General features: G+C 37.4%; 1 protein-coding gene across 3 annotated transcripts in view; it reads left to right on the forward strand.

Moving 5' to 3' along the window:
• Nucleotides 1-711: 711 nt before the first annotated feature.
• The window catches only part of slmapa (sarcolemma associated protein a), a 65,678-nt gene continuing 51,965 nt past the window's right edge, over nucleotides 712-14,424 (forward strand). For 2 of the 3 annotated variants that reach the window (XM_065240805.2, XM_065240806.2), the window contains exon 1: nucleotides 713-2,188. In XM_065240805.2, the coding sequence (XP_065096877.1) occupies nucleotides 1,991-2,188 (198 nt within the window). In that variant the 5' untranslated portion in view covers nucleotides 713-1,990. Of the gene's footprint in view, nucleotides 2,189-14,424 lie in introns of all 3 variants that reach the window. The other variant, XM_065240809.2, reaches the window with a different exon arrangement.

Consider the following 14,424-nt stretch of genomic DNA (forward strand, 5'->3'; position numbering starts at 1 on the left):
GGACAATAATTTTAACTTTATAACATATTACATCATCATTAAATAGTATAGAGTTATAGGCATTTTAAAAACAACCACTTAATTCTATATAATGGATCACATAAGAACCAAGACAAAGCAATTGGATAAGCTCAAGTAAGACATTAGAGTCAAATCAGCACGCTCCATTTGGTATGACAGATGTTCAAGTGTAATTTAGCCCACAGATTCCAGTTCCAAACAGAGGAACTGGGGGTGGGGGTTTGCTTTAAAGTCCTCTCCTTCTGAAACGAAAATACTTCCGAGGGATGATTTTCATGAACTACAAATATAACTTGCCCTAGTGAAACTACCTTTCAAATGTTTTAATTACGTCAGGGCTTTGTGTTACACTACATTTGTTATCTGTTTGGCTAAACAAATATACATTTATTATTTTATGTTATTCTTACATGTGAGAAGAGTATATAATAAATAATAGATAGGAGCTTTAAACTTTTGTGAAAATTACTAAAGCATAATATTCTCTACACAGCAATTGCCAAACTGTTATATTAATATATATATTTAAAAAAAATTTTAAGTAATCTTTAAATTGTTTTTATTAAGAACATCTATTTCCATTCCATGTGAACGACGTAATCTTATTCTCTGGAACTTCATTTGTTCATACAGTAGCCCCGCCTTCAATCGCTCGTCACAGCAGAGTTTCCGCCCCCTTTTTCGGTGGTGCGCGAGCCCCGCGGCGGTTTGTGGCCGGTCTGTGTGTGTGTGTGTGTATTTCTCTTCAGGAGGGCGACTTCAGTCTCAATCATCCCTCACACAGATTTCCTCCAATTTTCTACGCTCCGTTGAGCGGAGACCTTCGTGGCTTGACGCGGGACCGTGTCACGGACTTTATTCCTAATTGACTTTCATTTTTGAGGATTTTTCGCGTCTCTCCGCGAGCTAAGCTAGTACCAGGCTCGTGAGCTAAAACTGGATTTGCGTAAATTCTCCGCTTACGAAAAGTTCAGTGGACCAAAAATACCATACTAATGACAAGTCTTTCACGGCTAAATCCACTCGAAAATTTCCATAAAGTCTCTCCTGGTCGGGGCGGGTTGCAAAGAAGACGTTAAAGGCCATCATTACCTCAGCGAAGCTAACGAGCTAATATGAAGTTAGCCAGCTAACGTTCGCGTAAGCAAGAAAACAACCACCGCGGTAGCCGTTTGTACATTTTCAATGTGAAGCTGTACAGTTAATAGTGTGAAATTCATGTGTATTATTGTGTTACCTTAGTATTTAAGGCGTTTGTTTTCACGCTAAGTGTCTAATCTGTATTGGGGAGTGGTGGGTTGTTGATCTGTACTACTTATATACTTCAGCTGAACCCACTCACGTTATTAACCTTCATTAGTGTTTAACGTTGACAGTGGTGCAGTCTGGTATTGTTGTGGCTTGTTGACCAATCGTATATTTTTGAATACATTTGTAGTTACCACGGTCAAATGCATAGCCTCGTTTAATTAGGACAGGTTCACTGACCCAACAGGTTACCAATCTATACAACCCTGTTCAAGTGGTTTGTTTCCTGATCAGGCCTATGGTTGTAACGGGGGATAGGGATGAATCGCGTGGGGATCGAGATCTAACAACTCGCCTTGAACCGAGTTGTGGATTGTCATATGAAAAGAGAGATTTGTATGGAAGTGGGCAGCTTCACTTGACACAGTCTTGGGCTTTGTCGGGCATCATGGGGGTCTTGCAGGGGGGCATAAAGTCATCTACATAGTGTCTAATTGGAGTCTTAGGCGTTATGTAGTCGGTTTGGAGGGATAATATTGTGTTTTCCTATAGTTGATATATATTTTTCTTAAAAATACTATGTACATTGGTCTCCGTCCCATGACCGACACAGGACACCTGTTATTGAAATAAAAATATAGCATAGCACCGATTGGTCAGTCTGGATCAAGAAACCCTGTCTTTCGTCTCTGGTTGGAGTAACACTCCCAAGCCATCCTCAATGCCTTCAGCGCTGGCCGTGTTCACCTGCCGCCCGAATTCACACCCGTTTCAGGAACGTCATGTCTACCTGGATGAGCCGGTCAAAATCGGGCGCTCCGTGGCCCGCTGTCGACCTGCGCAGAATAACGCCACCTTTGACTGCAAAGTGCTGTCCAGAAATCACGCACTGGTGTGGTTCGACCATAAGACGGGAAAGGTAAGTCAGATGCTCTGCTGGTATTTTGCCATTATCAGCAGGCAGAACAGGTCGGGTTAGCTCATCTGTATGCTGCTTGTTTGACATGTACATGAAAAAATGCATTCAGTACTTTATGTGTCGTCTGAACATGAGCTGTCTTGATTTACAAAGATTTTCCAGGTTTAGGCATTCACTCAAAATATCATCTAATTAATTAATTAACAAAATATCAAATTGTGTGGCATCAGCAAGTGGCAGTCTCTATTTTAGGACTTAATTCACTTTTTTTAATAATTTTACGCTTTAAGTGGATGTATGAAGTCAAGTTCTCACATGTGTCCCAGCAGAATAACCACGGGTGAAGATCATGATGTTAAAGAGATAGTAACACCCCAAATTGAAAATTCTGTCTGCGTACGAAACCGCATACTGTACAGTACTTACTAAAAGAGATGAAGTACTACTTACTGGCCATTAAAACAGTAGGTACTGTATAGTATGAATACTGGTAGTATGAATGCGTTTCGGACGTACTACATCCGCCATGTTGATACATCACGTGACATACTTCGTCATCACGTCATGTCATACCAGCGTGAAAACAGCCGCATCGCCGGTTTTACCTCTTCTCCTTCATTGAATAACTCCGCTCTTGGGGAATCATGGGATAGTGAAGTGTCCATTGTATGCACGCTGCAAAATCTAACCGGAAGTTGTAGGTCATCCGGGTACTGTTTTTGAAATACTATGTATTCAGACATACTACTTGCCTTGCCTGCTGCTTTTCGCCTACTATATAGTATGGAAGTAGGCGGTTTCAGACGCAGCATCTGTCATCATTTACTCACCTATATGTTGTTTTAAACCTCTATGAGTTTCTTTATTCTGCGAAGTACAATTTTTTTTTTATTAAATTAATGATGGTAACCACACAGCTGACGGTAATCATTGACTTTCATAGGAAAAACAAGCAGTATGGAAGGGTATGGGTCAAATGTGCAAAACAATTATTTATCCAAATATCTTTTATACAGTAACACTATCCCTTTAATCTTACTTTATGTCTGACAACCACAGAGTGTCCAATTCTTTTTAATAGCACATGTACTAGATTATATTTATAATGCTAGTAATTTTATTTTTGGCTTGGGGTAAATATTTGATATTTTATTTTCTCAACGTTAGCATTCATACAATAATTGTATGGAGTCCTTTTACTTTATTATAGCCACTGTATAAGGATACAGCCAAGGAAAGTACAATGTATATGTTTCCTTATAAAAAAATGATATGATGTTTATGGGACAATAGACAAGCTTGGGTGATTGTTTGACATCTCAAGCAAGATAGAAAATAAGGTGATTGAGCATTTTTAAAGCAGCAGATGAACCACTTGACACATCCCACGTCATGTTACTGAACTTGGCCTTATAAACTGTAGATAAACACTGCTGTTTCTCTGCTTCATGTGTTGATGTTGTCAGACTGAACCCAGTGGACTTTATGGCTTATAATTCCCTGCACAGCCATTGACAGTAAGTCTGGCTAATCCAGTGCACAAAATAATTGTCTCCTGACTCCTGTCCTCTATATGCTGGCATTTAGCATCCTGTTGCACACGTTAGGATCTCTCAAAACATCATGCATGCATGCATGCAAGAAAAGAAAGAAAGAGAAAGAAAAAGAAAATATGCATTTGATGGACGCTTTTATCAAAAAGCGACTTATAGTTCATTACAAGCATACAATTAATGTTCACAGTATGCTGTATTTTCTCGCTTGTAAGCTTATTCTTGCTTTTTAGCTTCAGCTCAGTGGTTCTTGAGAAAAAAAGTGGATTAGAGTGATTTTGTTTACAGATAGTGAAATCACATCTTTATTTACTACATTTTAGTAAAGTTTTCATTGATACATTTTTATTTTTTATTTTGCCTGTATATAAAGTTTTGTCTGAAAACACCTGGCATTTAAAAGGGGAAGTCTTTTATTGCATTAAGGTTTGGCATTATTCTGTTGTGAAATAACTGCAGCTATGCTTTCTAACTGTACTGTCATGTGGATTAAGGTGTGGTGTTTGAAAAAAGGGAGTGCTGCATGCAACGAAATGAGGTGAGGCAATTAACCCTATATGAGCAGTTTATTTTTACAAAAATATATATTAATATATTAACAAAAAATTATTAGTGAAAATTTACTTTTAAATGGGACAACATATCAAAGTATCAGCTTGTTGTAGTTTTAGCATTAGGCAGTCAGAAAACAAGGGAATCCTAACACAGTCCATTTCCCTTGGGGACTGGGATGTTGGATTGCATATAGAGCCACCCTTAGTGACCTTACAGACTTGGCTCTTGTTGGCATGATCCCTGTCTGAATGAGATGCCAAAATGATCTAAACTGGGCTAGCCAATAATTGGCATCATGTGAAATGGTGCCAGTATTACCACCTGTCCGCTGGATTTGTGAATCTGTGGGCATTGCTGAAAAAGTGGCAAATGCAACTGCATGCCCGAGAATGTGTCCTGTGTTTATAGCCATCAGTCAGAGCCCCAGGTCTACTAATAGAGTGTCTGGATGACTGCTCTTAGGTGGGACACTGCTATTTATTCTAATGGATTTGGCAAAATGACACCCGTGAGAGGAAAGACATGTATCCAGGTTGGTCTGTTTTTGCGGACTGTGCTTTCATCCTTTCAGACACATGTGCGCACAATGTTTTAATGCTCATGGTTTTTGTGTAGGTTTGCATTGATTATCAATATAGTTTTAGCTGATCTGAGTGTGTGGCAGTGTGGTAGGTGTCTTCACCTGGTAAATAAGAGGTTATTGTGACCAAAATATTATGTTTTGAGCTATGTTGTTTGTTTGTGTCTCAGTCTTGGATAAATCTGGTTGGTTCATGCATTTCTAGATTTTCCTGCCGTGAGAAAAAAAAAATGATAAAGGCTGATTTATACTTCTGCGTTTGACATACCCGGTAGCCTCTATGTTGCAGGCCACATGCTGACTGCTAATAAGCAGTGTCCATGGGCATGTTACTGGCGTAACGTACACTATCACTGCAAAAGTCAAAGAAGCAGCAGTTTGTTGTGAACGTTATTGGAGAGGCTTCAGCAGTGATGGTGGGAAATAGACTTAGTCCATTTCTCCAATAGTTTAAGTTATATCAGGATTAACTGTGGACGGAAATGAAGAACTCCATGATACATAATCATGAAAATGCAAAGGGACAATACTGTTTATTGTAGGGCTGTAACGATTTATCATGCAAATGCGCATAAATTTGAATGAATTACAGTGAAATGCCACCACATCCAAAAGCCAGAGGGCGCTCTCGTGCAGAAACTCCAATTGTTCCACAGAAGAAGTAGCATTACAAACCCTATTCCAGGAATATTTATATCGCCGTTCTTCAGATTGTTTCAGGTATTTTCATGATAAATAAAGAATATTTTGAATGATTTTGTTTAACAAGTGTTGCTTTTTTAAATGCACGTTATAAACGACTCCGACTCATCATCAATGGAAAATCATTATAAGGACTTCTTACTGACCAAAACGCCATAGTACACGCACAAGCTGCGCATGAAACACAGAATCGCAGCCTTGCGATGCAGAATAGATTTTAGACAGGTCTTTTTAATAGGACACGCCATATATCGTTACAGCCCTGGTTTATTGGCCCAAATGTCTCTCACGCTGGCCCCGGGCCACCAGGCAGTCCTTTATGTTGAGCCCTGGATTGAAATAAGTGCTAGCTATTACATACATAATCGTGAAAATGCAAAGGGTTAAGTGTGGATCAGTGTGGAATAGTGGCATGAGATCTGGGCAGTCTGTTATCTGTTTGGCATGTGCAAGCCTTGTTAGATTCAGATAATGTTTAGTTTGTTTAACCAGCATAAAATGTAAGTTAACATCTGCTGAAAGACTAAATTAAAAGCGTTTCCCATATAATTGCTGACTATAACTGTTTATTTTGGAAGCTGTTAAAATACCAGCTAGTCATATTGTAAATAATTTATTTCTTAAAGTGTATCTTGCTTTGGTTGGTTGTTTACATTTCTAGGATTACATTTCCCTGCTTTAAACCTGCATTTATCTGATGCCGTGGAAACAGCAGAGATCATCTGTGTGAAAACTAGTCCTTGTTGGGTCTAACATTACTGATTAATCATTCCTTGCTTGGTCAAATGATATTGTCGCAGACAGTAAATAAAAGAGTTTATTGGTCCTCCTGCTTATTACGTAAATCTGCTCTGTTGTGTACGTGCAGCTTGTTAATTGTTTTTGACCCGCAGACTTCTTTTTAAGAGATGTTGGAGTTTTTTTAATGGTTTTAAAACTTTGTTGTTTTCTGTCATCTATCGTCTTTCTCATTTGCTTCTAGCAGTTATAGCTTGAGACTGTTGCATATTTTTTGTCGGACTGTGAATTCTCTTGTATGGTTAAAATAGTCTGATGCCATTTGTGTCACGTATTTATGGTCTGTTGTTATTAGAAGCGCCTTTAAGTCGGGGACAACTGGCAAACAGCTGACTTGAGCCACCAGAGCTCCCCACAACATCTTCCCGATATGATCTAACCCAGTACCTCATGGGGATTCACACCCAAGATCATGACCAGCTGTACAGGACATGCAACACGCTGTCTCCTTTCTTTCAGCGTTTCTGCAGCCTTCTAGGAAAAACTAATTTTTTAAAATGCTTTGAAGAAAGTACACGCTACAGTCTGGACTCTGACGTGATGCTTGTAATCTGTACAGTAAACTAGCTTTTGCATTGTGGCTCTTGGAAGCAGATATTAATACTTCAAAATATTATTTATTATCATGAAAATACCTGAAACAATTTGAAGAACAGCGTATAAACATTCCTGTAGACATTTTCCTGGAATAGCCTTTGTAATACTACTTCTTCTGTGGCACAAAGGGAGTTTCTGCACAAGAGCGCCCCCTGGCGTTCGGATGTGCTGGGATTTTACCGTAATTCATTCAAATTCGTTCATTGAGAAAATGCGCGTTTGCACGGTTAATCGTAACACCCCTATTATCGGCCACATATTATTAGTGTATATCGGCATTTATCTGTGCACCCCTAATTAACGGTAAACTTTTCACAGCACACTGAAACTCTCAGTGCACTAGGTAGGTTTCCATTATGTTTATCTATACCGATAAAATACAAATAATTTAAGTCCCTCTAATTTTTCATAACACATTTTTATTAAGCCCAGTGTTAAGCGTTTTATCTACGTGAACCTGACAAACCCTTTTGAGTTCCCCCACACCCATCTCTAATGACCATTTAATCACTTCTAAATTCTCTTCTTGGTTTCTAAGTTACTGTAAACACACACATTGTTGTCCTTACTTGTTGTTTTAGTGTCAAACCTCAATTTTTACACATCTGTTATTTACAAAGCATATATCTGCCATGAGGACCAGACCCTATCACTGCCCCTCATGATTAACCTGAACTGTCCTATCGCGGTGTACATGGAGTAAATAATCATTATGATAAACACTCGGTATATGTTCTTCATAATTCATACTACATAGTGAATTTACTATTTGTAGATGATTGTACCATCTTCTAAATTATTAAAGGGATAGGCCATCCAAACTCCCATGTTGTTACAAACCTGCATACATTTCTTTGTTCTGATGAACACAAAGGAAAATATTTTGAGGAATGGTTGTAAACAAACAGTTCATAAGCCCCATTCACTTCCGTACTATGAAAGTAAATAGGGCTCATGATTGGTTTGGTTACAGACATTTCTCAAAATATCTTCCTTCCTTTTAAAATGCAGGTCTGTGCCCTTATGTTTCAGTGTGCTTGTCTTATAAACTGGATGGATCGACTTTATATATGGTTTAAAAATTTTGCCTATGGTTTTGTTAAATTTGATAGTTTAGTTTTTTAGTTGTTTACTTTTCCATATGGTTTGAGCTTAGTTGATTCAACTAATGAGCTGCTATCTTACTTGTTAATGTCTTTATACTGTCAGATAAAGGGACAATTTGATCCTAGACAAAGGAAACATTTAACTGTACCGTTAAAGGTACACAATAGGTCCTTAGAGTACAATTATGTACCCCAAACAAGTTATGAACGTACTACATAGAGATATAAAACAGAACCCTTGGGGTACTACCCCAGTGTCAGCCAATTGTACCTTACAGACTGAGATTTTTTTGGCAGTAGGTATATTGACTCAATATGTACAATATATCACTCATCATTTTACAACTTTAATAGTCTTCATAAGGCAGGAAAACGGGGCTCCGCTTGTGAGATGACATCAGTGCAGCTTTCCAGGGAAATTTTTGGACTCCGTCCAGATGTTGAGTCAATCTGTAGCTGGTCGTGAGTTTCCCAAATCCCAAAGGGGTCTGACTGAGGTTCAGAGAAAAGAGGATGTCTTTTTAGGAAGGTTGTTGCTAGTAAGGTCGCTTGCTTTAAATATTGTCCAAAAAGTCTACACACCTTTCGAGGATTAAGGTTAAGCTTGCTTTATTGCCTGACGTGCTGATAAGTAACCAGGGTTTACTGGGTTAGTCTCTTGGCTTCAGTTAAACTGTTTAACACTGGCTGTGACTGTCAGGGATACTGTCTTTAGCCAAGCTTTTCAGCTGTCCTGGGATGGAGCTTTCTTCTGGTAAGAGTGATATAACTGTACTGTAGTTACTTTTGTAGTTAAACTCAGCTTTCCTGTAAAAGACTTAAAAGAGAGGTTTTGAGGATCTCAGCACTTGCTTTTAGATGGCTGTTCTTACAGAATAAATCCTAAGGCTTTGGCTGAGATAATAAATGTTGAATTTTGTACTGTTTTGATTACATTAGCATTGCTATGTACAAACAATCATAATTTTACTGGTGCTCTCTGTATGCCTGTTTAGAGACAGAATAAAGCCAAACTCATGAATCTGTGTTAAAAGTGTAAACAAATTTATATGCTTTTGAACATTTAAAATAAGTCTGTGTGATGGTTTTAATATTTTGTAGGAAGCAATATTGTGTCATTGCAGGGCTCCAAACTAACTTTTTTCACTAGGAGCACAGTGGCCCCCAACTGAAAATTTTAGGGGCACAACGAGAAAATTTAGGGGCACACACCTAAATCAACATGCTAACCATATATTCACCTTTCTACTTAGTAATACACTGTATTACTAATAAATACTTTGATGATAGATGCAGAAAGTACAATGTGCTGTTTTAAATTCAGTGTCACATCACAAAAAAAGGTCAAATTTACTGGTCGCACATGTGCGACTAGATGTAAAATTCAGTGGCACACTCTTAAATTTTGGTGGCAAAATGCGACCATTTGGTAGCAGTCTGGAGCCCTGCATTGTGAATTTTTTATCTCCGTATTAGTTGTATAAGTTAACTTGGTTGTTTGATGTCATTTTTTCTATTCATGAAACAAGTTATATGTTTACATGTATATGATATATTGTTTTAAAGAAAATAGTGTTTTACTGTTTCTAAATAAAACACATTTGGTGCTTGCCTGCGCAACTCTTAGTGATGGATGCTAGGTTTTGTAGGTGGTTGTAAAGGTGTTTTATATATATATATATATATATATATATATATATACATAATCCTATTAATGTACATAAATGCAACATAAGCAGCTGTTTCTATAGGCCATTATGCGCAAGCCATTGAAACGATCCATGCCAGTATTTAAGCCAGTGTTGCCAAGTCTGCGTTTGCTGTGGAATCGTATTACTTTAAAACTTTTGACCCGGATTGTTTTTCCCGTGGGTTAAATATATAAGGATAATGTTCATCGGCTGTCAAATATTCCTGTTAAACTGTATTATTTATGAAACAAAAGTTTACACACATATTATGTGGGAATATAAATCTCTGCAGGATTGATGACCTGACGTGAGTGACGTCTGCATCGGTGCCGTTCAAAAGTGGTGGATGTGTCTACTTGGGGTGTAATGATACATTAACTATATTTCAAACGATACAATGCATCCCACTCATAAAATATCGTTATAAGGTACCTTCATTTTGACACTCTCTCTTTTTTTTAGCAATAAATTGCTACATCAGTGATTGTCATTATTGCACATTTTGTCACATTATACTTAAAGACTTTGACTGTTGCCATCATAAGCTTGATTTTGTGTGACACGTTGGCCCTCATTTTTTATTTATATTTCTTTATTTAAAAACTTTTTTTGTTAGTTTGTTGCTGTAAATGTTCCAATTGGGACCGATATTGTGTTATTTTTAAGGAGTTAATCAAATGTTAATGTTATATATTTTATTTGCATTTGTTTGTTATCAAACATGTAACTGCTTAGGCACATAATATAAAATATCGATTAATTAATCAGATTGAATAGAACCGCAATTGCACCGAAGATGGTTTTTTTTTTGTTATATCGCACAGGCAGTGGAGAAAATCGGCATTATATCGGATTTTAATTGACTGTTCGAGTTATACCCCTAGTGTTACGTGATTCATCGATGTATACATATCTATGGCTTACCGGTCCATCACTATCATAATGTTATGGTCCTTAGATATAACTTGGGTCCCTCCTTCCATAGGATAGTTTTGCCCTGTCCTGTGAAAAACAAAATCCTCCATTGTATGACTTTGAAACATATTTATTGAACTCTGCTTTTAAATATTAAAACTATCTTTTATCTGACTGCGCTCTAACAAACGAACTAAAGTAAAAATATATTTTCTTCCAGTTGATGTTTCTCCTTTCATGTCATGATCTCCTCTTCTTTTAATTACAAGTCTGCGAAGTGTTAATTGCACAAATCTCCTCAGCAATTATTTGCATGGGCTAATTCTGTCTTTCTGTTCCGCTTTTGTTAAACCTGCACTTAAAATAGTTCCCCTGTATTTGCCTACACACATTTTACCCTGCCCTAACTGGACATTGATTGTAAACAAAAAGATCTGTTTAGGGTAAAAGATGTCGTTCACACTTATCAGGGATACTGGCGCCTGTTTGAGATGTGTTGATGAACTTGGGATTTTGCTTGGACCATTATAGTCTGAAGAAGCTGGTATTAGGCTGCTTGTGGAATGCTAATGTGCTCTTTGAGGATAAATCCCTGACATTAAAATTGGCTCTCTCTCTCTCACATACAAATACAGACTCACTCCAGCACATTCACACCCCATGTGCAGTAGGCACATGACAGTAGCTGTGACTTAGCTCACAGATGCAGGTGCTTTAGTGATATTTTTCTTGCATATTTAATGAATATGCCGGCTGTTGATGACTGAAGGGGGCCAGTAACCTTGCTCATCTGCCATCACATGACACTTTCACACGCAGCGGTTTTTATAATTATAACTAAAGATACCTCCTGCTCTACCACTGAGACCTCAACTGGCAAAGCAGCCGTTAGAGGAAATTGACCGTAATATGCTGTGTCATTATAGTAATATATGCCAAAGATAGTATTGCTTGTAATACTTGGTTGTAGATTACCAGCAATATTCAATGTTGACTGACATTTCACACATCAACGGGTATAGTTTGTGACACTGCCTGTGAAAACCCAGCTAAAGTCATTTAGCCCACAGGTTCTGAACTGGTGTCATCCGATAGACATCCAGAGAACTGAGATCTAAGATCACATTTCATTTTAGATCTGATTAAAATGTGATGCTGCATGACTCTACACATGTTTATAAAATGTTTTAGATTAAGCAGTCCTTCCAGAAAAACGCAGAGTTTTTTGTGATTGTTGCCGGCAAAGTTTTTTTTTAAAATGCGATGGAATATGCGGGATATTTGGGTGATTCTCACGAAAACTTGGTTTTAAAAATGTCAAGCATGAAAATGTAAAAATTGCTTAAGTTTACTTTTTTCCCACCAGACATTGAAAAACAAAGTCTGGAGTAAATGGGAACATTAATTTAAACACTTTTAATTATCATTTAACCCTTTTTGCAACATAATTAAAAAAATTTGTCCTAAAAAAATCTCATTACCGCAACAGTCAGAAAACATCAACACTGACATATTTTCAAAATGACATGACAAACCTGAAAGAACATAATTTGGAGATTCTGCACATGCATTTAAAATCAAAGTATTATGCTTCTATTAATTAAATTAACATTTAATAAGCATCTGTTGCGGTAATGATAATCAAAATGTCGTGTAAGCATTCTGACAAGACAATATTTCAAATTAACTGTAAAAAAATGATCTTACCTGGTAGCCATCTTGAAGTAACTGGTCCATGTGCTTGGTCACTCAAAATCAAACTTTATTAAAATTCTGTATGTGTGCTTAAACTGTTCTCAAAAAGTGTTGCGGAGGATGATAACTTCAGGCATGGACACATCATTTTCCTAATTTTTCTTCATTATTATTATACATGAATATTCAGTAAATATTTTTTCTGTCATCTAAAGTAGTGTAGCAAAACATCAATTTATTTTTTTCTAAATATTTTTGTGTTAATTTGATTAAATTACAACATAACGCATGTTCAAACACAGCCGGACACATTGCGGTAATGAGAATTTCAGCAGAAAATGAGATAAAATTGACAAATTATAAATTCTTATGTTGAAATCAAACATTGTGCAAGGTAGAACACAGTATTGTGTTAATTCTGATGCTTTTTAATATTACTATATTACACATTTTATAGCTAAAATCATTAGTGCCGTGGTGTTTCAATGGTTTCGTGAGAATCACCCATTTATGCAATTTTATGCGATGAAATTGCGGGAACTTGCAAAAATTTCGTTTTCAGCTTTTGCAGTTTTTCAATGATGTTCTCGTCACATAATCACGTCACTCCATATCGTTCCCATGGGATGGGACACGGCACATGGCTGCACTTATGTGATATATGAGATTATGAAATCATGCAATATTTTGCACACGGAAATCTGCAATTTATGCTGCGAAAGTGCGGTGTATTTGAATAAATGTGTCCCCCGCATAAATATGCGGACTTTGGCTGATTATGCGTTAAATCATGCAATCGCATATTCGCATTTTTCTGGAGGGACTGATTAGGGAGGGGATACATTTTCAGTGCGAGCTGTGTTGGTTTGTGCGCATTTTCTCACGCAACCTTCATCTTAGTTTAATGAGGGATGCATTTATTCCTCATGTGGCTTAACCTGATGAACGTGTTAACACTGATGCACTCTTTGTGATGATGTGGGATGCTGGTGTGTTGTCATTATCACTTTTCCTGTTGGGTGGAAGAAAGAATGTCACTCATAGTTTCGTGTTTGACAGTGAGTCTATTCATCTGCCTGAGCCTGGAAATTCAACTCCATTCTGAAATGTAGCAGGGACAAAGTAAAAAAAATAAGGACACAATTTGTGTTGTGTCTGTGCTACTAGTTCTCTGTAATTTGAGCAGTCATGGACTAATGGTTAGAGTCAGACGTGTAACCCCAGTCTTGCCGGTGCAAATGTAAACTTTTGGTCGGACCTCATTTTTTTTGGATCTTAGTGGACCCATGAAGACCTCTAGGGCACCTATCCTCCTATGCTCCTCGGGCACTGCAGTGGTAGATGCCCATTGTTTCGGGTGTGTTCACTACTAACTGGATGGGTGAAATGCAGAAGTCACATTCCAAGTATGTGTTACTATACATTAGTCATTATGACACTTTCACTTCAATTATTTTAATCAAGTTAATTAAGCTAACTATTTGAATGAAAAAAAGCAAAAAAGCATCTTTCTTGGAGACCTTCAAGTGCCTCCACACTACCGACATGTTTGCTGCGTTTATAAAGTGTGTGCGTCTGTCACACCACACTGGTTGCTATTTGATCTATTTATTATAAATTTGTTTGGTTTTACTTATTCAGCCGTACCCTTTGCTATTTGATATCTTCCGCTGAATTGTAGGGGTGTCCTCGACTAAGGATTTACATATTCGAATCAGAATTTTCGAATCTTTCCATAGTCGACCGATAGTCGAATCATCTATGTTTGTGTGCATGGGTTGGGAGGGGGCCAGACCAGGTTCAAATTGGTAACTTCTTTCACAAGCAGCACACATAAACAACTGATAAAGTGACCAAAACTGTCTTTCAAGTAATAAACGAAGACAAAACTGAGGATGCATTTATATATATTTTTTTTAAGGTAAAATGTAAGGCAACATTTGTTTAATAATTCCTCATAACATTTTAAAGCCACGATCTACAGAACATCACACAAAAATACATTTGATAACTAAACCTAAAAAAATAACAAAGGTGATCCTGC

The sequence above is a fragment of the Paramisgurnus dabryanus genome, chromosome 14 (genome assembly GCF_030506205.2).
Source record: "Paramisgurnus dabryanus chromosome 14, PD_genome_1.1, whole genome shotgun sequence".
Classification (NCBI taxonomy): Eukaryota; Metazoa; Chordata; class Actinopteri; order Cypriniformes; family Cobitidae; genus Paramisgurnus; species Paramisgurnus dabryanus.